Source organism: Trachypithecus francoisi, unplaced genomic scaffold, assembly GCF_009764315.1.
Source record: "Trachypithecus francoisi isolate TF-2019V2 unplaced genomic scaffold, Tfra_2.0 Lachesis_group0, whole genome shotgun sequence".
Classification (NCBI taxonomy): Eukaryota; Metazoa; Chordata; class Mammalia; order Primates; family Cercopithecidae; genus Trachypithecus; species Trachypithecus francoisi.
Genome location: NW_022681453.1, coordinates 193,835,639 through 193,862,171, shown reverse-complemented (window position 1 = coordinate 193,862,171; position 26,533 = coordinate 193,835,639). Strand labels below are relative to the sequence as shown.

Sequence of the window (26,533 nt, the reverse complement as noted above, 5' to 3'; positions counted from 1 at the left end):
CACCCAGCCTTCTGGCTTGAGTGCCTCCTGTGTGTCATAGAATGATCTAGATCCTGTGGGGGCACATGGAGCAACAGGAAAAACTTGCAAGACGTGTGGGATGAGTGCATGGTCATCGGATATCACGTGTGAAGCTGGGGCTACGTATGGGCCATAGCTTCTCATCTTCTGGATAGTGTTAGACAAGGAAATCCAGCTCAGGATCCCATTAGTACTCTTGTCTGCTGTGATCGCAGGCTGAGCTGATGTCTTCATCTTTTGTTGGTTGCTGTTAAGGAATGACGATGCGTTTATGGTGGAAAGAGTGTGGGGCTGAGAATCTGGAGGCCAGGATCAAGTTCTGACTCTGCATTTATTATCTGTGTGACTTGGTGCAAGTGCAACCTGTCAGTGTCTGCGTCCTTATTTGTCATTTGGAGGCTATAATAGTGATGTCTGCCTCACAAGCCCTGGCTTGTCATGGGGATCAGTGTGGGTATGTGAGTGTTTCATAAATTGCAAAGCTCTGCCGTAGCTGATGATACCTCTAGACTTCTAAATGCTTTGGGGAAAGTGTACCTGGTTATTCCTTATTCTTCTCACAGTGCCTCCAAAGGGTCAGTGATACTCAAGAAATGCTGGTTGAGTGTGAGTTTACTGCAGCACTGAGCAGTTTCCAGGTTCCATTTTCCAGTGGCCAGACCCTCTCCTTGTTCACACTGTTGGATGAGGGAGGTAGAGCTGGAGCATCGGACTGGCCTATGGAACAGATGTAGTGGCCATGAGGAGGTGGCGATGCCTGGAGGAGTGTTAGCCATGCAGTGTGATGAGGATCACACACTCTCACATGGTTTCCAGTCGCTGGGCACAGAGCTATCTTCAGGGTGGCCCAGCTTCAAGTTCAAAAGCAGGAGGCAGACTAGGGGCTGTTTCCATTTCCTGTCCTCCCAGTTCTCTGCCACTGCACAGCCCATACATGCATGCCTGCATGCCACCCCTCACACAGACTCTCCACCTCCTTAGTGAGGCCACAGTTCTGACTCCTGGTTATTTCTCGTTTCCTTAACTCTCCGTTGCTACCCCCAGCCCCATCCCCTGCTGTGGACCCTGGAGAGGCACCGTCTGCCTCTGCCTCTGTGGGCCCAGGTGTGTGTTAGGTGTCGAGCTTGCAGTGAGAACTGGTTTGCTGAGCCTTGGTTTTTTTTTGCATCTGCTGCAGGTCATCTTCCACGACGTTGCTGTGCTGACGGATAAGCTCTTCCCCATCGTGGAGGCCATGCAGAAGCACTTCAGTGCTGGCTCAGGAACCTATTACAGTGACTCCATCTTCTTCCTCTCGGTCGCCATGCATCAGATCATGCCCAAAGGTAACCTGGGCTTCCAGGAGCAACAGCCCCTGGGTGTCTGACTTTTGCATCCATTTCCCTGGTTCCAACACTGCCCAGGCCCTGTATCAGAGAGAAGAGCTCCACTGAACATGGGAGAGTGGACGAGGCAGCCAAACCAAGCCCTTTGTACCACTGAGCTTCCTACACCAAGAATCAAGGGCAGGGCCTTGGTTGCATAGCTCCCAGGGTCCATTTATGAGGACACAGGGGGGTCTCTGGGCTCTGGCCTGGACTCTGCCCCTTGCACTCGCCCCCTTCCTTCCCCACTGCTCAACCCCCCATACTGTGTGTGCTCATCTGAAAAATGGTAGGTTGGTTTAGATGATCCTCCATCCCAATTTATGATCTTGTTCTGTCTAGTTTGAATCTGTACTTACCTGATTTTAAAATAGCAAATCTAGATGTGAGAGGTGCAAATTATGACCATGTAGGACTTCTGAAGAAACTCTGATGCGCAATTAAAAGGATTTTCTGGGCGTCTGTCTCCAGGAAAGAGAGATGCATCATCCCGTGTATGATAGGTCCAGCTTCTGTGGAATTTCTGGCAGGTCTGGTCATGCTTGGACTAGAAGCCTTGGAGGGTCTAACTCCTGGAATGTCTCTGGTTTCTGGGATCTCCCTACAGCGATCCTTGATGGGTTCTGGAGCCCTAGATATTGACCAGTGTGTTAATCTGTTCTCATGCTGTTCATGAAGACATACCCGAGACTGGGTGATTTATAAAGGAAAGAGGTTTAATAGACTCACAGTTCAGCATGGCTGGGGAGGCCTCAGGAAACTTACAAACACGTCCTTCTTCACGTAGCGGCAGCAAGGAGAAGTGCCAAGCAAAAAGAGGAAAAGCCCATTATAAAACCGTTGGGTCTCATGAGAACTCACTAGCATGAGAAGAGCATGAGGATAACTGCCCTCCCATGATTAAATTACCTCCTACCAGGTCCCCCCCCACCACGTGTGGGGATTATGGGAACTACAATTCAAGATGAGATTTGGGTGGGACACAGCCAAACCATATCAACCAGTTTCTGGCCATGGTGAGCCATGTCCTGAGCCTCTTAATGGTGAGAAGGGGTGTTTGGGGCCTTGGGGTAGCAGTTATCTGAACTGTGGCTGGTCGAGTTTTCCAGCAGTTTCCAGACCGTGCAGGTCCTGGTAGCCCAGGGGACAGTGGGCCATATGGTGGAGGCCTGCTCCTCCAGCAGACCAGAAGTGAAAAAGAAGGTGCCTGGTGAACCAGGGACTCAGGAGTTGAGAGTTGAAGCTCCATTCCTGTTGGGAGGTTGTCCTGGCACAGGGAAAAACAAGCCCATGCATTCTGGCTGGGACTTTGCAGGCAAGTTCCAGCACCCTGGAGGCCTCTGAGCGTCCTCTTTGTTGTGAGGCAAGGGCTCAGGGGGCTCCACTGGGCAGGAGTCTGAAGAACAGAAGAGACGAGCTCACCAACAGGGCCTAGGGCAAAGAACTAGCATTGGTGATCCTTTGCAGTGACCCAGGTGCAGCTCCATCAGCTCCACCCAACCCTTCTACCCGTCCTGTGGGGTTACAGGTAAGGCTGAGGAGTTGCAAGACCTGCCCAGGGTTATATAGCCTTTTAAGTGGCAGAGCCAGCATTGGAACCTGCTTCTCCACATAGTTACTTCTACCCCATCAGGTGCCCCGCACGTGACCTCTCTGGACAGCCCAGTGCAGGAGCTGTGGGTGGCTCAGGCTTGAGAAGGACATGGTTCTGTTCTAGATTCTAGCAGGCAGACCGGTGGAGGTGTTGCTCACAGCTCCGTCATTAGCCACCTACGTGCCTAGGACTGAGCCACTTTGTCTCTCTTGGCCTCACCAGTTTCCCCAACTGTAAAATAAGGGGCCGCAGCAGTGAGCTATTTCAACTTGCATTCTGAAGAGCCCAGGACTTGTAGGAATCCCCACCTAGGGGTTTCTGTAGTCCTAGGGAGCCAGAGGGAGGCATCCCTGCCCTCCCTTCACCTCCCTCCCTCCTGCCTCTTTCCCTCTGTCAGCTGTTAGGTCCCTGCCCATCACGTAGGCGGGGTTATGCTTTGGAGTACCCAGAGGGAGGTGAAATACAGCTCCTTGTGGTTTGTCAGGGAAGAGAAAATTCTTCTTCCTCCAGCTATAGGACAGCCGGCAATGAATTGTGCAGGGACCGATAACAAGAGTTAGGGACTCTTAGGCTGTTCTGGGAGAGGGTGAGAGTTATGCCAAGAAGGTGCTCTGGCCCTCTCTGACTTAGCCCTGTCCAAGAGCCTGGCACAGCTCAGGGGGGTGGTGGTGTCTGCAGAGAAAAGGCTTTGGCCAGAGCTTTGCAGTCAATGCAGTAAATGGACGCATCATCGGTGTCCCTCCAGGTGTCCCTCCATAGCTGTCCCTTCAGGTGTCCCTCCAGGTGTGGGCCCCGCCCTGCAAGGGGCGTGCATCAGGAGTTGGGGAAGGAGTTATTTTAGATGTGCCTCCAGCCGACCAAACACCCTGTCTTTTCTGGGGTTCTTTAGGGGAGTGATAATGTGCTTCCAAGCAATTCTTTTTTTTTTTTTGGCAGAGTTTCGCTCTCGTTGCCCAGGTTGGAATGCAGTGGTGTGATCTTGGCTCACTGCAACCTCTGCCTCCCGTGTTCAAGCAAGTCTCCTGCCTCAGCCTCCTGAGTAGCTGGGATTACAGGCATGCGCCACCACACCCGGCTAATTTTGTATTTTTAGTAGAGACGGGGATTTCTCCATGTTGGTCAGGCTGGTCTCAAACTCCCGACCTCCACCCACCTCAGCCTCCCAAAGTGCTGGGATGACAGGCGTGAGCCACCGTGTCCAGCAGCAATTCATTTTTATGTGTGCCCCAAAGCCTCTTCCTAAGAAAAGAGTTATTAGGAGTTACTAAAATTTGATAGTCATAAAATGAAATGAGCGGTCCTTGAGTTTCCTGTGGTGTCTGGGGCGTGTCCTGCCGGGAAGTCTGGCCTGGCACACTTGGCAGCCCTGGGGAGTTCCTACCCAGATCATTTGGAATTCCTGCAATTTTTGGAAGGACACTTTGTTTTCAGACATCATTCGTGCTGTCTTGAGTTTGTCATGATTCTTAACTGCTGCCTTTTTTGCATCCATTGTTTTTTAATCATAGAAATGAGTGTTTTGTGCTTTGGTTGATGGTTTTGTGGTGGCGTAATTGCTGCATTCTTGCTACTTAGGCTATTCCGTTTCTTTCATAGCGTTTATTTTTCTCCAGCAAAGTGAGAATGGAGTATGGGTGGAGCCTTAACCCTTGGTCTCACCCAGGAGGGGTGGGTCAGGAAAACCTGGGCTCCTCTGAGTTCCTCCTGGAGGTCCTGTCTAGTGTTTGCCCTGGAAATCAAGATTCTTGATCTGTGTCCTCTCGCTTTCCCTTCTGTAGCAGGAGGGTCATCCTTCTGTATCTAAACTGCTTTTAAAGTATGCTTACTTTTTTTTTTTGTTTTTTTCAGACAAAGTCTCCCTCTGTCGCCCAGGCTGGAGTGCAGTGGCACGATCTCGGCTCACTGCAACCTCCACTTCCTGGATTCAAATGATTCTCCTGCCTCAGCCTCCCGAGTAGATGAGATTACAGGCACCCGCCACCATGCCCGGCTAATTTCTTTTTGTATTTTTAGTAGAGATGGGGTTTCACCATATTGGCCAGGCTGGTTTCGAACTCCTGACCTCAAATGATCTGCCCGCTTTGGCCTCCCAAAGTGCTGGGATTACAGGCTTGAGCCACCGTACCTGTCTATCATTATTAATTCTTTATCTTCTTTATATTCCCAACATGTAGCTTTTTAAAAATTTAGGCAAAGTAGGAGTTACACTGTATATTCAAATCATTCTGAGTCTTTTTTATAGATCAAGATTTGAAATTGAATCTTCATTTCAATCCCCAGCATGAAAGAAATTATACAAATGAAGCTGTGTCATGATTTTTTCAGTTAATGGCTCACGTCCCCATTTTCTGTGTAATTACAGGCTTTGAAAATTTTTCGAATGGTTTTATTGAGTAGATGAACCTCAGTTCACTTTCTCATTTCCCTGTTCTCAGCTAGCTAGATGCTTTCTATTTTTTCTAATATCATAAATTATACGACAGATATCCACATGCATACAGATTATTTTCTCTAATTAGGATTCTTTCCTATGATAGCTCCCAAGGTAGAATTAGTGAGCCAGAGGTGACCCTTACAAGGCCAGGGTGTGTCAACCCCCAGCTGCCCAGGGTTGCCAACTCACACAGGTGAGGTTCTGTGCAGTTTTCCAGCCTATTAGTGTCTGTACAGTTCTAAGCCTGTTAGTGTCTGACGTCTCACGTGGACCACTTCACGCAGCCACTTAAAAGCTTCAAGACAGTGGCTGTCCCCACTGGACAGGAAAGGAAAGGGAGGAGCTGAGAGGTCAGGCCAGTTCTCCAAGTTCTCCAGCGATCTGTGTCCTCCCTGCCCCTTGGAGTTCTCAGTCCGGAGCTTATGCCCATTCTGATGTCCAGACCTGGACCCCCAGCCTCTTACACATGCCCAGCCCTGTGAAGCTTACAGGACTTGGCATCCTTGCCTGTCTTCTGGGCCCCATGTCACAGCCCTGCAGAGGGGACATGGCTGGGATAGGGTTGGGCTGGTCAAACCCATGAGTTTTGCCCTGATGGCCCCGTTAGAGCAGCAGTGCCCAGAACCACATCTGAGCAAGGGCCTCAGGAAGAACGAAGGGGCCCTGCCAGGCGGGACATGCTGGCTCTGATTTTGATCAGAGCTTGTTTTTCTCTTCACTGCTTGTTGGGGGTTCACACGTGGCCGGTCTCGCTGCTCACGCGTGCCTGCCTTTGTGCCCTCCACAGACACAGCCACTCTGCTCTTCACCCACATCCACGGGGCTTTTATTTCCATTTGTCTGTGGTGTTGGGTTTGTCGCCACTGGAAGCATCTTACGCAATGGAAAAGAAAACATCTTTTCCTGCACTGGAGCTGGAGGGAGCCAAGGGCAACTCCTCCAGGACTGCCAGCTCCCCCTCCTGGGTCACACGGCCTGAGGCGCTGTCGACTCCCGCACAGCAGCGTGGGCTCTGCTTCGGTGTGTGCTGTGTGGTCGTGTGGGTTTTCCCTGAGCAGGGCAGGCAGGCCTCCAGACAAGCGGCAGGGCTCTAGACTGGCCAGAGGCCCCCAGGAGACTCTCCTGTCGTCGCCCATACACCCCTGGAAGGCTCTGCTGTCCTGCGGTCAATCCTTTGTCAATACCCAGCCTATACCAAGCACTGCTGTTTGCAAGACGTGGTGCTGGCCACCCTCGGTGTCTCAGAGATGTTTGCTGGGCTGCTGCTTCATGGGCTCATGTCAGTGGGGCAGGTGGCATGGTCCAGCCGTGAGGGCAAACAACATGAAGAGCCACCCAGTGCTGAGGGCTTCGGAAGAGGACAGGTCACAGGCATTTGCAGGAAGAAGGAAGGCTTCCTGGAGGAGGTGGCTGTGAAATTTTCTCCAGCTTGCCTTGTTTTTGATGACCTTGACAGTGTTGAGAAATACCAGTCAGCTGTTTTGTAGAGGGTTCCCGAATTAGGATTTATCTGATGTGTTTCTCATCATTAGACCGAGGTTGTGGGTTTGGGAGGTTATGGGAGGAATGCCACAGAGGAGGAGAGCTGTTTCCTTCACACCACATCAGTGACACACCACCTCCTATCAAGGGTGCATGGTTTATCCCTGTTGCTGTTGACCTTGATCACTGGGCGGAAGTCGTGTTTGTCAGGTTTCTTCGCTGTAAATTATTCTTTTCCCCCTCGCCATACTGTATTCTTTGGAAGGAAGTCTCGCTATGTAGCCCATGCTTAAAGAATATGGATAGTCACTTTTCAAAGGTCACGTGTCCCTCGCTTGGGCCCCATCACACACATCCTGCTGGTAGTGTCTGCCTCCTGACAAGTGCCACTGGCCATGGGCTGTGGGAGCCCAGAGGTTTTGAAGGACCACTTCACCATTCCATGCGATAGGCTCCGTTCATTGTACCGCATGGGGCTGTGCGTGGCTGCGTCTGATGTCTCTTGATGTCCAGTGTAGGGAGCACTGAGGCAGGCAGGTCTGAGCAGGCCGAAAGGGGGATGGTGTATTAGAGAGAGCAGGAGTCCAGGCTCAGGATCGGACAGAGCTGGGTGCAAATTGCAACACTGTGACTCCCGAGGTCAAGGCTTTGTGATCTTGGGAGGTTACTTAAAAGAGACCCTGTGGTGTCGTGGTTAAGAGCATGGGCCCGGCCGGGCGCAGTGGTGCACGCCTGTAATCCCAGCACTGTGGGAGGCCGAGGTGGGTGGATCATGTGAGGTCAGGAGTTTGATACCAGCCTGACCAACATGGTGAAACCCCGTCTCTACTAAAAATACAAAAAAATTAGCCAAGTGTGGTGGCGGGCGCCTGTAGTCCCAGCTACTCGGGAGGCTGAGGTGGGAAAATCACTTGAACCCAGGAGGCAGAGGTTGCAGTGAGCCGAGATCACACCACTGCACTGCAGCTTGGGAGATAGAGCAAGACCCCGTCTCAAAAATTAAAAAAAAAAAAAAAGACGTGGGCCCTGGAACCAGTGTGCCTGGATTCATGGCAGCCCCATCACTGAGTAGCTGTGAGACTGTGGCCAAGTTACTGAACTTCTCAAGGTCTTGGTTTTCCCATTGGTAAAATGGAGATAAGAACTCTTCACGTGTCATGGGGTTGTTATGAGAATGGAACGAGTTAGTCTGTGTCACCGGCTTGGAACAGTGCACAGAACTTAGGTTCCCCAATTGTTAGCTTGGCTCCTCTCTGGACTGCAGTCTCCTCATCTTTCAAGTGGTGATAGCACAGTTCTGACTTGAGAAAATTAAGATGGTACTTAGCACTGTGCCTGGCACATTGTAAGTACGCAGTCATTGTTGTTAGCTGTTTCAGAGGTGATGTGAGTCCTGCCTCCAAACAGCACCAAAGAGTGTGGGGCTAGAGTTATTCAAAGACTCTTAGACCACCCACTTTTGCCTTTTGGGAAGAGCTTCTGATGGGGGTAAGCAAATTCTCTGCAAGACACGTCACCTCTTGCTCCTTATGTGATAATTGCCACCTCTGACCTGCCTCCCTTTCAGGTTCATGTGAGCTAGAAATAAAGTAATGCTGCTGGCTCACGCCTGTAATCCCAGCACTTTGGGAGGCTGGGGTGGGTGGATCACTTGAGGTCAGGAGTTCAAGACCAGCCTGGACAACGTGGTGAAACCCCTATCTCTACCAAATTAAAAAAAAATTAGTCAGGCGTGATGGCACATGCCTGTAATCCCAGCTACGCAGGAGGCTGAGGAATGAGAATCACTTGAACATGGGAGGCAGAGGTTGCGTTGAGCCTAGATCGTACCACTGTACTCCAGCTGGGGCAACAGAGTAATAGAGTGAGACTCTGTCTAGAAAAAAAAAAAAAAAATGCTGCTAAAACTGCTTCATATCTCCCCCAACCCTGCCCTTGACCCCCAGCTCCCAGCATCAGAGTTTCTGAAACCTCCATGACATCTAGCTTGTGATTATTACCACCATCAGCCCCAGCCTGCTCACGTTTCCTACGGAGAGACGTATGGGAGTGGATAAAAAGACCAGACAAATGCAAGCTATTATAAAATCCCTCAAAAGATAGGATTTGGGCCCGAGCCTCCTCTGCCCGCCTCTGTTGAAGCCTAGTATGACGCTTGCCGTTGTAGAAAAGAACAGCAGAGCCGGCTGGCAACACATTGGGGTGGCCCCATCCAGCTCTCCTGGCATCCTGGGTGTTACCCGCCGAGAGTCCTTATTTCAGTGTCTGTCATGGGGGCCTTACTGTCTTGAGGCTGCAGGCAGATGGCTGGACTCTTTCAAGGACATTCGTGGGTCCACTTTGGGGCAGTGTTGCTGGGTGGCAGAGAGGCTGATGTAAGATTCTGGTAATTGACACTGGATGTTTCTTAGCCTAGGTTCACAGGCCTGCATGAGAAGGAATTGAGGCAGGGCCAGCATGTCTGCAGGCTTGGGGCAAAATCCACACGGGAAATTCTAGACCGGCAGCTCCTTCCCTCCCTCACTCCCTTCCTCCTTCCTTCTTTCCTTCCTTCCTGCCTGCTTGCTGTGAAACACTGAGGTCAGTGTGTGTGTCCTCTTTGCAGAAAGCCTTTAAAATACCATCTTTTCTTTTTTCCTTAAGTAGAATTTGACAAATGTAGTAAAAGCCGTTTTGAGTTTTCATTTCTTCTGTGCTTTTTGTACTTCTGTTCACTGCCATGAGAGGTCTTAGTATTCTCTACTGTTCTTTTAGATCAGTTTCATAAAACAGAGGCTTTTAAGGCTGGTTTATAGAACTTCATCACTTTGTTCAGTTTAAACTGAATCAGGAAACTGTTCAGTAATCAATGTTTAACCGTCATGAGGCAGACGTGTTTCTAAGGGGAGGCTTCCTGCAGGGGGATGTGCGTGCCTTCTGGCTCCTGGGGTGCGGTAGGTAAGGACTGGAGATTCCAGGGCAGCCTCTTCTCTGCCCCTACCCCCATCAGCCTCAGTACCAGGAGAAAGCAGACACAAGGGCTCCCTACAATGGTGGACACCGTGTTGAGACGGTTTTCCAGCCTCTGAGATCCTGGCTGTGAAAGGGGCTGATGGCACACGCTGGTTCCCATAGTTAGCCCTGCGGCCCCTGCTTGCTTCAGAAAGGAGTGGTCTGAAGATTGACGGAGTGGGGGCTGGTTTAGTGTGGAGGGGGGTGGGGTTGCAGGCCTGGGAGTGTGTTCTCACGCTGCCCTTTAATGTCCTGGCTGGCTGATGTAGGGGAGAGGGAGAGCCTCCTCCCTCCCTGATTCTGCCCTATAGGAGTGTGGAATAGAATGTGACTCCAGGACCCTCTTTATTAGTGAGCGTGGTCCCATGCACGTAGGGGGCTTTCCTTCTTTCTGGAGTTTTCTTCTTAGCCCTGAGGCAGGAGAAGTGAACTGTAACAGGGCTGGCCTCTGCAGAGCAGAGCTTTCTGCTCTCTTCTCTACCCCTTATGCAATCCCGGGTGGAGGAGACTAAGGTCTTGCTCAGACTTTGAGCCTAAGCCACATTCTCTAACCTGGTTTACCAGAGAGTTCTGTGTTCCACCCCAGTGACGCAGGGGACAAAGTGGCTTTTGAATCTCCCACCTGCAATGGCTCCTAATGTTTTGGTTTCAGAAACCAAAATAACATCTGGTATTGCCTAAACCCCCCGTGACTCCTAACACAGATCTCGAGTGAAAACCCTGCCTTCTCTGACAGGCATTCTTTGTAAAATGGGGATAATGACCTGTAGGACTCACTGGGGTTGTGAGGAGGACTGACCGAGATACTGTGTGAAAAATCCCAGGGCCTGGTACTGAGAGATGCTTGGTAAGTGTTAGATAGTATTAGTTACTTTTCCTGTGGGTCAAGTACATGTCAGCAAACCAAAAGCTCTGATAAGTACTGCAGTAAAAAACATTTAGCTTTGTGTAACCAACATCGCTTAAACATGACTGACCACAGAATGCCTTTCTGACGAATACCTATTCACATTCTGAGAGCGAGTTGTTCCACAGTACTCACTTTAAGAAATGCTGCCCTCGCCTGGTGCAGTGGCTCACGCCTGTAATCCCAGCACTTTGGGAGGCCAGCACTTTGGGAGGCTGAGGCGGGTAGATCACCTGAGGTCGGGAGTTCAAGACCAGCCTGACCAACATGGAGAAACCCTGTCTCTACCAAAAATACAAAATTAGCTGGGCGTGGTGGTGCATGCCTGTAATCCCAGCTACTCAGGAGGCTGAAACAGGAGAATCGCTGGAACCCCGGAGGCAGAGGTTGCGGTGAGCCTAGATCGTGCCATTGCACTCCAGCCTGGGCAACAAGAGCGAAGCTCCACCTCAAAAAAAGAAATGCTGCCCTCAGATAAAGGTAATAAATAACACTTGAGGGTAATAAATAACACTTGTGTAGCTCTCTGTTGGGATGCAGGTGTGGGCAGGAAAGCCTCAACTTCCAAGCAAAGCTACCTCATATCAGTCAGCCTTTCCTGCCCCCTGCCAATAGAGCATGTCGTTGGGTGTGCCATTTTAATTATTCACTTACTCGGTTGTACTTCCAGATTTGAAATAGCTTTGGGTTTGCCTTGGACCCAGAGGCATTGGGAGGACCTTCCCTGGATCATGAATTGTGGTGGGGGCCCCGGGGACAGAGTTGTTGAAGAGGAGGTGTGTGTCTGGTGGCACACCATGGGTGGAGCGCCCTCGCGGCACTGACCAACAAGTGGTTTTTTTCAGAGGATCTCAGCCTAGAGGGTGACCGAGGGTTCTCGACACCAACCCCCAAGGGAACCGGGCCTAAACACCTTGGAACAGCAGTCCTCAGCCTTTGTGGCACCAGTGACTGGTTTCATAGAAGACAGTTTTTCAATGGACCGAGGGGTGGCGGGGATTGGTTTTGGGATGAAACTGTTCCACCTCAGATCATCAGGCATTAGTCAGTGTCTCATAAGGAGGGTGCAACCTAAATCCCTCGCATGCACAGTTCACAGTAGGGTTTGTGTTTCTTTGAGAATCTGATGCCGCTGCTGCTGATCTGACAGGAGGTAGAGCTCAGGCAGTGGTGCTCACTGGCCCGCCTCCTGCCTCCTGCTGTGCGGCCGGGTTCCTAACAGGCCACTGACCTGTACCTGTTTGCATGGGACTTGGGGACCCTGCCTCAGAGGACTGCCTGTCTTCTGAAGGGCTGTCCTGGGAAACTGGAACCCATCCTGTTCTGTGTGTCCCCAAAAGGCCACACCAGGTGCAGCTGACCAGAATATAACTCTGTCACCACATGTCTGTGAGCCTGTGGGCAAGGCCCTTTTCTTCCCAGTGGCAGATCCTCCCATCCGATCCCATCAGATCCGATCCCATCGGATCCAGCAGCCCTGGCTTCAGCCTGCACTGTGCTGTCACTCACCCTGCCATGGCCACCCCCACTTCCTGCTCCCTCCACCTGGGCCACTCTCCCAGGGGCATTCGCGTGGCTTGTCCCATCTCCTCCTCCAGACGTTTGTGCAATGAGGCCATCCCTGGTCATCCTCTGTGAAACCGTGCTCATCTTCTGTGATGAAGGGCACTGGCCCTTCCCTGCTTTCTTTCTCTTCGTAGTTCTTATCGTCTGCTCTTGTGGAATGGATTTTGCTTTTTGTTTGTTTGTTTTGATCATCTGTCTGCCCCATGTCAGCTCCATGGGGGCAGGAAGTTCTCTGTTTCATTCACTGCTGTGTTCCCAGTTTCTAGAACGATATACAGACACATAGTAGGCAGTCGATTAAATGAATACTGTTTTGTATCTTGAACTACTTTATTTTAGGGGTCACCTCAGTCTGCTAGAACTGGCTCACTGCCTTTACCCTTTTTCTTTTTTTTTTTCCCGAGATGGAGCTCGCTCTGTCACCCAGCCAGGAGTGCGGTGGCGCGATCTCAGCTCACTGCAACCTCCACCTCCCCGTTCAAGAGATTCTCCTGCCTCAACCTCCCGAGTAGCTGGATTACAGGTGCCCGCCACCACGCCTGGCTAATTTTTGTGTTTTTAGTAGAGACGGGGTTTCACCATGTTGGCCAGGCTGGTCTCGAGCTCCTCACCTCAGGTGAGCTACCTGCTTCAGCCTCCCAGAGTGCTGGGATTACAGGCGTGAGCTACGACGCCCGGCCCGCCTTTGCCCCTTTTCTTAACCCCACTGGAGAACCATGTGGGGATGGAATCCCGCAGTTTCTGGTGAATCCAGTGGTCTCTGAACACTCCTTAGGGTCAGTTACAAGCAGGAGCTGGAATCTTTGGGATAGCCATTTCTGGATGGTTCCCCAGGCTTGGAGGACGCTGATTCCTGGTGTGGTGGGTGCTGCCTTTGACTGCCAGCGTTCAGCTGCGGGGAGGAGCGGGGGTTCTTGTGTGGAAGAAAGCAAAGGAGAAAACAGACATTCAGGAACTTGCCTGAGTGAAAACATCTGAACAAATACTGAACAAAGGTTATAAACATGTGTCCAGTGATTTCAGTGAAAACCATTTGCTGGCAGCTCCTATGGAGCGAATTTGAGGCATTTGAGTTCTCTTATTCTGAAGAGGGACAGCTGAGCAAATTTGTCATGAAATGCTAAAAATAGTAACGTGGTAGAGACCATTTTCTACTAATGTAATGCCAGAGGCTCTTTCTAAGCTAAGGAAAATAGTTGCCAAATTGGTGGAAGAGTAATACTTCCCGTTTTGGTCCCCTTCGTTAGATGCTGTCTTTTAATGTGTCAAGGTCTTCTTTTAAATTCTTGGCTATCGGTCAAAGGCATCAGCTGGCTCTTACTTCTTGCCAGGAGGTCAGCCAGCTTTTATTCTGGGCCTTGCCTCACCCATGAGGAGTCCGTCCTCCTGCCCGCTGTGTGCAGGGAGCTCAGCTTCCGGTTGGTGGAGGGACCCCAGGTGAGTGGGTGTCACACAGGGAGCGGGAGGCCAGAGGTCAGCAGAGCAGCGTCCTGTCCTGTCCTGACCTCAGCGGGGCGTGGAGGGTTGTTTGCATGCAGAATGCACCAGATGATGTCAGTTCTGTCAGGGCACAGAGAGGAAGCTTTGAGGAGGAGGATGAGAGGTTAGCACGGGCCTTAAAGGCTTGGGGTGAAGGCTGGGGGAGGGGCCGGGCAGGCATTCTGGGCCAGGGTGCACGGGGCGGCCGGGGCCTCAGCCTGGGCAGTGGCTGCTGCTGTCCGGATGGTGTCAAATCCCTGTCCGTCCCTCCAGTGTGTTTGCCAAGCTGCCTCTGGGGCTGACGTTGCTGTGCATCTTCTCTTTGTCCCGAACTGTGTGCACTGTCCTGGCTGGAGAATAAGACTATTTCAGTACTCAGGCCCTGTGTGGAGTGGCTGATGGCCAGGTCCTGCTGGTCAACTGCCTTGGACTGAGTCTCGGGCCTGCTTTTCTGTGTTCTCTCCCCCTTACTCTGGCTTCTAGATGTCCTTTGGAGTATTCCGGGCGATAGCTGGGCCTCCAGAGAGAGCGGACTGCAGGGTGTGGGCCTGGACTCCCCTTGCCTGGCGGGTTTTCCCCATGAGCGTTCCTGCTGCTCCCCCCCACCCATCCTGCTCTCCAGCCAAAGTGGCTGCCTTTTTCTCTGGGTCAGACCCACGCTCGGCTTTCCCACTGCCTGGGCTTGCTCAGCTCTCCGTTTTGGCTTGAAGGCCTCGCCCGAGCCCTGTCCCCGGCTGTGCCTGTCAGAAGGACGCGAGTGTGCGGCATCGGTGGGGCTGCCTCACACTGACCCCTGGGGTTGCAAAGGTCCCGGAGGGCCCTAAGTCGGGTCTGATGTGGCTGAGATGGCAAGAGCCGGCACGTTTCTGTAGAATCTGACAGCCCTCAATGGGGCCGAGGTGATGAGGGGGGTTCCCACCCTGGGTGGACACGAGCACGCAGCAGCAGAGTGATCCACCACGTGAGCGGGATCCAGCGGGTGTGGCCCTCCCATGATGAAAGAGTTTGAGAGCAGCTTGTCTCCGGGGACCTGGCATAGGTATCCTTTGCCTTAACCTTTGGCTTTTTCACTTCCTCTGTCTGTCATCCATACGGGCTTCTTGCCCTAGGTGAGGACTGCCTTCTTAAGAGGGTGAGCCGGTTCCTGTCCTTACCCCACTGGCATCCTACACTCTGGGACATAGCTTCTCCCCGAGAGGCGAGTGAGCCACGTAAGGGAAGGTGGGCAGTGGCTTCCCTTCTGTCTTGGGTTGAGGGAGTCAGCTACAGTATTTTTTTTTTTTTTAAAGCATCATCGATCACATAATAAGATTTGTCTATTATAGTCCTTAATCATAGACCTGTGAAATTTGGAGAATTCACAGCGCCTAGGGTAGGAGCGAGCTTCTGATGGTGAGCTAATTTGGGAGCTAACCTCAAGGAGACTCCTCTTGCAAGTCTCCTGCCGGGTGTCATGGCCCTCACCCAGTGACCTCCCCGGGACTCTGGCCGCTCTCTCTTTTTCTCCCCTTCCTTTTCCCTCACCTTGCCCCCCCGTGAGAAAGTGGGACTCACGCAGCTCAGCTCCGTGACAGAGGGTTTACTGAGGCAGCTCTGGGGACCGATCTTTTGGTGATTTCTTCTCTCTCTTTCTCTCGAATGGAGTCATTGTTTCTGTCTACGCTTCCTTATTTTCTCCTCTCTACAGCTGCCCTTCAACCATGTGCTTTTCTGCCCTGCAGAACTGAAGCTTGCACGGCCTTTGTTGTGACTTCCCCAGCACGAGTGTTGTCTCTTGGTGTTTTCCCATAGACCAGCCTGCAGGTCATACATTGTTGGTTTTTTTGTTGTGGTTGGTCCAGTCAGCCAGGACCAGAGCAGGTGGGACCGTGTGGTGCCACACGCAGCCACCTGGGCCTCTTCAGCAGGCGTGTGGGCGGTGGGCAGGTGGGCTGACTGCCGCTCTCAGATATAGAGCTGCCACCAGGACTGGATGCTGTGCTAGGCACAGGACGGGATGTGAGTCAGATGTGAGGTTTGCCCTCACAACTTCACTTTCTAGTTGGGGAATTGGACATTTGCATAAATGTACAAACACCTGTCATACAAAAAAGAAAGAAACAGGTGTCATCCAAATACCATCTCTGTTGGGGGATGTGGTGGGCAGCCTCTAACAGGGCTCCTGGTGATCCCTGCCTCCTAGGAGTCATGCCCTGGTGGGGTCCCTGTCCCTTGATGTAGGCTGGACTTACTGACATGCTTCTAGTGAATAGAATCTGACAAAAGTGATGGCCTGTCACTCTGGGACTGTGTTATAAAAGCCTGCCACTTCTGTCTTGGGCACTTTCTTTCTCTCTGAGCCTTGCCTGGAGGAATTCAGCTGCCATAATATGAGCTGCCCTGTGGAGAGGTCTGCATGGTGAGGAACTGATGTCTCTGGCCAACAGCCAGGGAGGATCTGAGGTCCACCGGTAGCCACAGGAGTGAGCGAGGAATTGAGTCTTTACATAGTTGGGCTCTAGCCAACCTTGATTGCAGCCTGTGGGCCAGAGGCTAAGCTTGCCTGAATTGTCTCAGAAACTGTAAGATAAATAACGTATTTGTTGTTTGCAGCTGCTAAGTTTTGGGTTCACTTGTTATGCAGCAGTAGGTAACTGATACAGGGAGATCTCAGCACAGAGAGCCGTGGAGTGCCAAGGAGGCAGCACCTTTGGCTAAGGAATTTGGGGAAGGCTTTGAGAAGGATGTGGTATTTGAGCACGCTCTTTTTTCCATAGAGCGTACACCTCTTGTACAAGGTAGAACATCTTGTGCATACCAGAAGGCCCGTCTGTCGGTCCCATTTTCCAAGGTGGATAGAATGAAGGCACTGTTTTCCTGTTGCCTGAGAACCTCCAAACCCTCTGTTGAAGAAGGGCAGGGCTGGCTGTTTCCTGGAGCCCTCCTGCCCAGCCAGACGTGTGGCATCTCTGACGTAGCTGAGTCTCCCAGGCCTGGTGGCCTCCATCTGCAGTGCCACTAACTGTGTGTGGGGTTGCTTTGCACACTGTATGCTGATTAGGGAGCAACCACGTGGGACCTGCAGGCCTGGCCCCCCAGGCGCTCCTCAGACCTCTGAGCCGTGCCACAGTCTGCAGGGGAAGCTCCTCACCTGGCCTCATGGCTCTTCCAGGCTGGCCCAGCCTGTGGTAGAAGGGTCTGGAGACCCAGGTTCAAGTCTTGTTTCTCTCTCTTACTGACGGCGAGGCACTGAACATTCTCTGTGGGCCTTTTTTTCCCCTCCACCTTTTATTATGGAAAATTTCAAATATCCACAGAAGGAGAGAGAGGAGAGCATAATGAATGCCTCTGTACTCATCACCAGCTTCAGTAGTTACCAGCTCATGGCCTGCCCCTTTTCATCTCCACTCCCACCCACTGCCTCTCCCCCAGAAGCAGATACCAGATATCATATTATTATTTCATTTTAAAATACTTTGATAAATCTCTCTAACAGAAAAGCACTTTTTTTTTTTTTTTTTTGGAGATAGAGTCTCGCTCTGTCACCCAGGATGGAGGGCAATGGCACAATCTTCTTTCACTGCAACCTCCACCTTCCGGGCTCAAGTGACTCTCCTGCCTCAGCTTCCCGAGATCACAGGCACATGCCACTACGCCCAGCTAATTTTTGTATTTTTAGTAGAGATAGGGTTTCACCATGTTGCTTAGGCTGGTCTTGAACTCCTGACCTCAAGTGATCCACCCACCTCGGCCTCCCAAAGTGCTGGGATTACAGGCGTGAGCCACAGTGCCTGGCTGAAAAGTACTATTTGTATATACATACACTATTTTTATTACATTTAGCAAGAGGAACAATAAATAATACCTTATTGCCATCTAGTATCCATGCAGGATTCACATTCTTGAATTGGCTACGTGTTTCATTTGGTTGTCTCTTGAGTCTTTCCCTTTTACTCTCTTTTACAATTAAACTTTAGGCCAGGTGTGGTGGCTCACACCTGTAATCCCAGCATTTTGGGAGGCTGAGGTGGGTGGATCACGAGGTCAGGAGATCGAGACTATCCTGGCTAACATAGTCAAACCCTGTCTCTACTAAAAGTACAAAAAAATTAGCCAGGCGTGGTGGCGGACACCTGTAGTCCCATTTACTTGGGAGGCTGAGGCAAGAGAATGGTGTGAATCTGGGAGGCGAAGCTTGCAGTGAGCTGAGGTGGCGCCACTGCACTCCAGCCTGGGCGACAGAGTGAGACTCCATCTCAAAAAATAAAATAAAAATTAAACTTTAAATTTTGAGATAATTGTAGATTACCATGAGGTTGTAGAAGCAATACAGAGATCCTTTATCCACTTTCCCCCAGTGGTAACATCTTGCAAAAACTTTTAACAAATACAACAACCAGAATATTGTTTTTTTTGTTGTTGTTTGTTAGTTTTGAGACAGAGCCTTGCTCTGTTGCCCAGGCTGGAGTGCAGTGGCACGATCTGGGCTCACTGCAACCTTCACCTCCCGGGTTCAAGCAATTCTCCTGCCTCAGCCTCCCGAGTAGCTGGGATTACAGTTGCCCGCCATCACATTTGGCTAAATTTTGTATTTTTAGTAGAGACAGGGTTTTACCATGTTGCCCAGGCTGGTTTCAAACTCCTGACCTCAGGTAATTCACCCGCCTCGGCCTCCCAAAGTGCTGGGATTCCAGGCATGAGCCACTGCGCCCCGCCAGGATTTTGACTTGGATACCATCAAGTTGAGAAGATTTATCCCCACAGAGATCCTTCATGCTGCCTTTTCTAGCCACACCCACCTCCTCCCACCCTTAGCAACCACTGATTTCCTCCTTCATTTCTGTATTTCAAGAATGTCAAGAATGTCATTTCAAGAATGACGGTGGAATCCTAAAGCACGTAACCTTTTGGGACAGGCCTTTTTTCTCAACGTAATGCTCAAGAGGGTCATGCAAGTGGTTGCACGTGTTGGTAATTCACTTTTTAATTGCTGAGTCATGTTCCGTTGTGCAAATACACCACAGTTTGCTTAACCATCCGTTTGAGGACAGCTGAGTTGTCCCCAGCTTGGGGCTAGTATGAATAAAGCTGCATTTTGTTGTATGGACATACATTTTTTTTTTCTCTGGTATAAATGCCTGAAAGTACAGTAGCTGGGTCTTTTGGTAGTTATTTCATTTTAGGAACAATTGGCAGACTTTTCCGGAGTCTGGCGATTTGCCAGAGTTTGGCAGACTTTTCCGGAGTTTGGCGATTTGCCAGAGTTTGACAGCCTTTTCCAGAGTTTGGCAAAATCCCGACAGGCAATGTGTGAGTGTTTCTCAAGAGTCCCTTTCAAACTCTCCCTCCGCCTCTGTTTTCTGACTTTGCAGCCGGAGGAAGATGTGTGCTCTGATGGTCTTGCATGATTGGGATTATCCTGCACGTGAAACTGCCTTATAAACTGTCCCTGACGGGGTCTGTTAAGGCTTCCCTTTTGTGGGTGCATCTGAAAACAGTGTCACACAATCTTAGCGGAGGGCCGTAGACATTTGTTAACCGACTGCCCCTGCGTTTCCTAGCCTGGCTGGATGCTGCGGGGCTGCTGGGTCCTGAGGGTTGGCACAGGTCAAGCATGTTCATAAAGTTCGTCTTGGCTTTTCCAGCACATTGTGGGTTGTGGGGAGTGAGATACTTGTTGCCTGAACAACCCATGAAGACCATAGTCCCTGCACAGACCAGGCTTCGGCACGACCACTGAGGCTGCCGGGACTGGTCTTCTGGGCCACCTTGTCATTCATCTCTGACCTGGCTGGCTGGCCAGCAGTTCAGACTGGAACATGGAGATACCACTGAGAGTGCGTATGTGTGTGTGTGTGTGAGAGAGAGAGAGAGAAAGAGAGAGGACCTTTTAACCGCAGACCCATGGCAGCTTTGCTTAAGGTGACGATAGTTTTCTCTTTTTTTTGAGACAGAGTCTTGCTCTGTCACTAGGCTGGAGTCCTGTGGCACGATCTCGGCTCACTGCAACCTCCACCTTCTGTGTTCAAGCGAGTCTTCTGCCTCAGCCTCCCGAGTAGCTGGGACTACAGGCATCCGCCACCACGTCCACTAATTTTTGTATGTTTAGTAGAGACAGGGTTTCACCATTCTGGCCAGGCTCATCTCGAACTCCTGACCTCGTGATCCACCTGCCTCGGCCTCCCAAAATGCTGGGATTACAGGCATGAGCCACTGTGCCTGGCCAGTGATAGTTTTCTCTAACACTGCCTGTGGCACATTCTAAGCTCTATCAGAAACAAAAACCAGCAGCTTTTTAAAAGCACTTCCCTCACCTCCTCCTCGATGCTGTATCTGACGTGACCGTCATTTCCTCAGTTGGTCGTCAGCCTTTCTTCTCCCTTGCTGAGGTGTCAGCTGATGCCCCCACCTTCGTCTCAGCCTCTGTTCCGGGGGCTGACTTGACTAATGTGTCCCCAAGTTGCCTGATGACCTCAGACACGAAGCACAGCAGTGCCTGGCCTCATAGCCCTGTCAGCACGGAGGACGACGGTCCCAGCACACTGCTCAGAGGGGCTGTGAGGAATAAATAATAGACCGATGGCAAAAACACGGTGCCGAGGAATCCTGCTGGAGAGACACTGACACAGTGGAGAGGATGTGTCTGTCAGGCCATTTGCTCCTTACTTTAAAGGCCTGAGGGGTGGCTAGAGCTCTGTTCTTTGTGTTTTACAGAAGGAGATTTTAATGTTCGATTCAATTCTTTTGTGGGTTTTCTCTGGTGCCTGCATGTCAGTCTGGTGCCTGCAGTCTGGTGCCTGCATTGATGTGAGTCCCAATCCTGGGGCTGCCATTGTGTCTGCTGCTCTCTTGAAGGATATGTGGCCCCCAGGGATTGTCAGTGAGGTGAAGGGGTGGGTACAAGTCAATTTGATAGGTGAAATATGTATCATTCTAGAATATTAAGTTTCCTTTCCTTTCTTTTGAGTGAAACTGGATCTCCTTTCATATGGTAAGAATCACTGAATTTCTTTTCTATGAACTATTTATGCCTTAGCCCATTTTTCTATTGAGTTGTTGATGTTTAGTAATTTCAAGGAGCTTTGTATTTGTTAAAGAAATAAGCATTTTTGTTCCTGAAATACATTGAATTTTTTTTTTTTTTGCAGTCTTTTAACTTTTTTTTTCTATGAAGATTTTTAAAAAATTTGTGTTGTGGGCAGGTGTGGTGGCTCACACCTGTAATTCCAGCACTTTGGGAGGCCAAGGCAGTAGGATTGCTTGAGGCCAGGAGTTGAGACCAGCCTGGACAACATAGTAAGAGCCCATCTATACAAAATTTCTTTTTTTAATTTGTGTTGTCAGACCTATCTTGTGACTTTTAGATTTTGTGTCACATCTAGAAAAGCCTTCTTTATTCCAAGATTATTTTAAAAAATTATCCTGTGATTTCTACATTGTGAATTGTAATGTGTTAACAGAGAAACGAACTACTCTTGTCCTTAAGAATAGTTACAATCCACTATCTTCTCTGAATTTATTTAAAATAATTCTTCTTCCAAGATGACCTGGGTGGGTATCTCTGGATACAGAAGACTGGAAGCTATGCATCGGATAGTCTCAAGATATCCTCTTAACTTGGGTTTGTGGACCCCAAATCAATACGTATTGTTAGGAGTCACAGATTTTCACCTTCTGGGGCTGCTGGTAGACATGGCAGTCTTTTTTTTTTTTGAGACGGAGTCTCGCTCTGTCACCCAAGCTGGAGTGCACTGGCCAGATCTCAGCTCACTGCAAGCTCCGCCTCCCGGGTTCCCGCCATTCTCCTGCCTTAGCCTCCCAAGTAGCTGGGACTACAGGCGCCCACCACCACGCCTGGCTAGTTTTTTTTTGTATTTTTTAGTAGAGACGGGGTTTCACCGTGTTAGCCAGGATGGTCTCGATCTCCTGACCTCGTGATCCGCCCGCCTCGGCCTCCCAAAGTGCTGGGATTACAGGCTTGAGCCACCGTGCCTGGCTAACATGGCAGTCTTTATATGTGGCAGCGAAAGCTGAGGAAAGATGGTGGGTAGAGGAACCAGAATGTTCTAAAGCTTATGGCCAAGTCTCCTCTTCACTGGATAATATTGGGCAGAATGTCGTTTAGAGGTTCTGTTCATCTTTGGATTGACACATTTTTAGATTTGCTAATTATTCTATCAGGTTACTGTCAGTTTTTTTATTTTTATATTTTTGGCCAGGGACCTATTGGTCTCTTTAAGATAGTATTGAAATCTCTGCCCTATTCCATTGTCTGTTTGGGGATTAGTTCTCAATGTTGATATCTTTTGTTTCTGTGTGACTGGGGGAGAGTCTCTATAGTTCTTTGTTCTGACTACACTGAGCAATGTGGGGGTTCAGTGCTCCAGAGACCAAGTCTGAAGCTGGCCTCAGTCAGTCCTTGTCTACTCTTTTTTTTGAGACGGAGTCTCGCTCTGTCACCCAGGCAGGAGTGCAGTGGCACGATCTTGGCTCACTGCAACCTCCACCTCCCAGGTTCAAGCAATTCTCCTGCCTCAGCCTCCTGAGTAGCTGGGATTACAGGTGCACACCACAACGCCCGGCTAATTTTTGTATTTTTAGTAGAGTCGGGGTTTCTCCATGTTGGTCAGGCTGGTCTTGAATTTCTGACCTCATGATCTGCCCACGTTGGCCTCCCAAACTGCTGGGATTACAGGCGTGAGCCACCACGCCCAGTCCTGTCCACTCTTGGTTGTCGGTTAGCTCTCAGTTTCCTGTGCGGATGGAGGGGAGGAGCAGAGAAGTAGCTAAGTCCCAAACTTGGAATTAATCAGAATACCATGGGTTTGGGTCCTTCTAGGCCTCAGGTTATAATGCCTTTATCCCTTGGGCACTCAGGTCCTGTGAAATTTAGACGGTCCCTGAAATGTGTGCATCAGCCCAGCTGGGAGTTGGGTCTAGAGGGACCAGCCAGCATGGGTGTTTTATCTGGCATGGCCAAAAGCGTGAAAAGCCACTAGAGTGAACCCAAGCCTTGTCAGAGAAACCTGAGGCTCCAGTACAGTTTCTGAGTACAGAGCGACGGAAATGGGATCATCAACAAGGAATAGCCTCAAAATAGGACTTGGGATAAAGTGAGTATAGAATTTGAGAGGAGCGTCTGAGTCTTGCTTTTGTTGGCACAGGATTGAGGATACGTTGGGATGACTTAAAGGCAGAGGTTGAGATGGACCCCCAGAGACACAGGCAGCTGTAAGGAATGTCCCAGAAGCAGAAGGGTTAAAAGTGTGTGCTGGGGACCCCAGGAGAGATAGAGCACCTCTTTCCTGGGACCGAGGGCCCTTTCTCACATGCACTCTAGGGAAATCCTGGCCTTGTCTAGCTACTGATTTAAAAGGCAGTGGGTTAGACACTGTCTTCACAGAGGAGCTTGAAGTCCAGGGACTTCTTAGAAGATTCTGGGAGAGGTGCTTGTGGTTATCCAGGCCAGTGACTCTGAACAAGAGGATGGATCAGAATTACCAAGAGAGCTTTCTCAAATACTCTGCCTGGATTCCAGTACTCAGAGATTTTCTTTTTTTTAAATCAAGATAAAATTTATATACAATAAAAATAGAGATTTTTGACTCCGTAGGCCTGGGGTTGGACTGGGACAGGGTTATTTCAAGAAAATCACCTTGTGTAACTTCAGTGTACATCTCCAGTGGAGAACTTGATTTTCTTCACTCCTAAACTTTACTGATGGGGAGACAGACCTGAGGGGTTGTTCATGGCAGAGCACAGAGCCAGCGGACCCGCGAGCTCCCGTCGGACCACAGGCCAGAGCCCAGCCTTCCTTCTTGTGGCCCACAGCTCTTTCTACTGAGTGACCGCCATCATTAAACTAACAAGTAACTGACGGAGCCACAGTAGACCTGTTTGGCACCCTCTTCCCGCCTAATTTAGACAGACGTTTCCAGGTTTGGGGCTGTTGCCGTCTAGTCCTAGATTCCTGCCCCGCACTGGCTGTGAGGGTGTTCATGTGAGTCAGCCGATTGTAGGTCAGTGAACTCTGGTCGCCAAAGCCCTTGCCTGGGAGGAACCAAGTTGGTCATGAAAGGCAAGTGCTATGTGCTGTTGCACGTCTCTTAGTAAGTACTAGGGGGAGCATTTTCCAGGCTTGATTCCAGAGGAATAATGGAATTCCAGTACCATTGTTTCCACCACTACTATTACCAGTGAACCCACTGTGCGCTTGGATGAATTATCTCATGTGATCCACCCTTGGAGTGGGAACAGTCATTTATCCCATTTTATAGATAAAGAAGCAGGTCAAGTAACATGGCCAGGGTCACCCAGCTGGCTGGTTAGAGCTGGAGTTCAAGCCCAGGCAGAATGGCTGCAGCTCCTGGGCTCTTCCCCACGCTGCCTCACGGCTTTCCAGATCAGGAACCACGCTGCCTCACGGCTTTCCAGATCGGGAACCACGCTGCCTCACGGCTTTCCAGATCGGGAACCACGCTGCCTCACGGCTTTCCAGATCGGGAACCACGCTGCCTCACGGCTTTCCAGAGCGCCAGATCAGGAGCCACGCTGCCTCACGGCTTTCCAGATCAGGAACCACACTGCCTCACGGCTTTCCAGATCGGGAACCACACTGCCTCACGGCTTTCCAGATCAGGAACCACACTGCCTCACGGCTTTCCAGATCGGGAACCACGCTGCCTCACGGCTTTCCAGATCGGGAACCACACTGCCTCACGGCTTTCCAGATCGGGAACCACGCTGCCTCACGGCTTTCCAGATCAGGAGCCACACTGCCTCACGGCTTTCCAGAGCGCCAGATCAGGAGCCACGCTCCTGTGGAAACACACAGATCCCCATCTTGGAGGTCACAGTGTACACTATCATGCTGGAGATTTTGAGAAGAATGCAGTTAGGAAGTCTGTTTCGTTCTGACTAACCAGCAGGTCCCAACTTAACTTGACATGGAATGCTCCTTTCTCCATTATCCTAAATGGCTTACAGACCATTGTTTCTCAAACACCAGTTGGGGAAACGCCATCATGGCTCGTAAGTCTAATGCTCTCATTTTCAGTGGACACATGGGACCCAGGGAAGGGAAGGGACTTATCTAAGGCCCAACGCAAGTGTTCTGCGATGCTGGGGAATCTCTGCAGCCTGAGTTTTGTCAGGATGGCCATCTTCGGGGGTACCTGGAATCCTGATGGGAGCAGATAGATGATAACCCCAATGCGACTCCTTAGCTCTAGGCCTTTACGAAGGTTGCAAAAAGATTCTTTTTGTATGTGGGTATACACAACCGCAAAGGAGGTTTGGAGGCGCTTTGGTAGTTCCTCTTTCCCAAGGTGATGATGCGAACCCCGAGCCAGTGACCAGGGAAACGGACTCTGCTTGTTGGGTCTGGACTCCTTTCCTAGCCCTGCCAGCAGGGCCTCTCCGGTGGGCCACGCTCATTCCTATCCTATGTTGACTCCCTGGGCCCAGCCGTGGTACCCACATATCCTAGCCCTTCATTCAGTTTGCGGATTCATTTCACTCCCTGGTAATGCAGTTGATCAAAATTTGTTTCTAAGCAGCAAGTCTCTGTCAGCTGATTATTACAGAGGTTTGTTCTTTCCAGTGTTCCTGGCAAAATGCCTCCCAATATTTACTTATTAACTTGAGCACTGGTTTTTGCGTTCCCATGGGAGAACCTGCATTTCTCGAAGCCATCAGTGTTCTCAGTGGTGAGGAGAGGGATACTTTGCTCGCTGGGATGAAGAGTCACTTTCATTGAAATGGCTGTGAAGAACGGTGGGTGCCATGACCTGTGAAGGCTGTAGAACGGTTCTCTGGTGATAGACGTGTTCGTCGTTGAAGGTTGTGTTGTGTGTTGTGTAATAGTTACGAGCACTGAGAAAACACTGCCTGGGTTTGAATGCAGCTCTGCCGCTTACTGGTTGAAAATGATACTATCTATTTGTGAAAATTAATTGAATTAATATATGTACTTAGATGATACTGTACATGGAATAAGTACTATGTAAGCGCTTGCTGTTATTGCTTTTGTTACTGTGGCTCCAGCTGGGAAGCTTTTACATCCTAGCTCCCCTGAGTCCCAGGCCCTTGACTATTTGTACCCAACAGCCTTTTCTTACTATGGAAATAGCGTGGCCTAGAACTGTTTCTTCAGGCCCCTGGTCTTCCGGGATAAAGTACCTGGACAACTTGTTCCTGACTGACTCTTTTTTGAAACTCAGGGGGAGTGGGAAGAGAAGTTGGACTTTGCATGAGTCTTCTCTTTGACTCTCCTTCCTCCTCCGAGGTACTCATCCTTGCTATGAATCACCCATGCCAATTATTGCTCCCTGAGTTTGCGTCGCTTCCTGCCCAAGCATACCTCTGAGATGTTTGTGTCAGTCGTTGTTCCACAGTCAGGAAATGCACCTTCGTTTTTATAACCCAAACCAGACAGAATTGAATAAACCTGATAGACGCAATATCCCCAAGCCTCAGTTGAGTGGTTATTGGATTATCTTCTGTTGTGAATAAGTCACACGTCTGCTAGTCCGATTTCGTGGGTAGGGGAAAGCTGAGGGTGAGGCCTGATTAGCCTGTGAGCCAGGCGCGGCTGAAGTCAGCTTCTCTCTCTGGCTTGTGCAGAAGTTAACTGGTGGATGAGGCCAGTAGAGCTGTTCTCGAGCCTTGGGTGGGAAGCCTCTGGTTCGCTTTTCCATAAGCTGCTGGCCTAGAGG

At 50.4% G+C, this 26,533-nt stretch overlaps 1 protein-coding gene across 5 annotated transcripts in view; it reads left to right on the top strand.

Moving 5' to 3' along the window:
* Positions 1 to 26,533, top strand: part of XXYLT1 (xyloside xylosyltransferase 1) — a 200,537-nt gene that overhangs the window by 44,018 nt on the left and 129,986 nt on the right. For all 5 annotated transcript variants that reach the window (XM_033213102.1, XM_033213104.1, XM_033213107.1 and 2 more), the window contains one exon: positions 1,199 to 1,346. In XM_033213102.1, the coding sequence (XP_033068993.1) occupies positions 1,199 to 1,346 (148 nt within the window). The remainder of the gene's footprint in view (positions 1 to 1,198; positions 1,347 to 26,533) is intronic.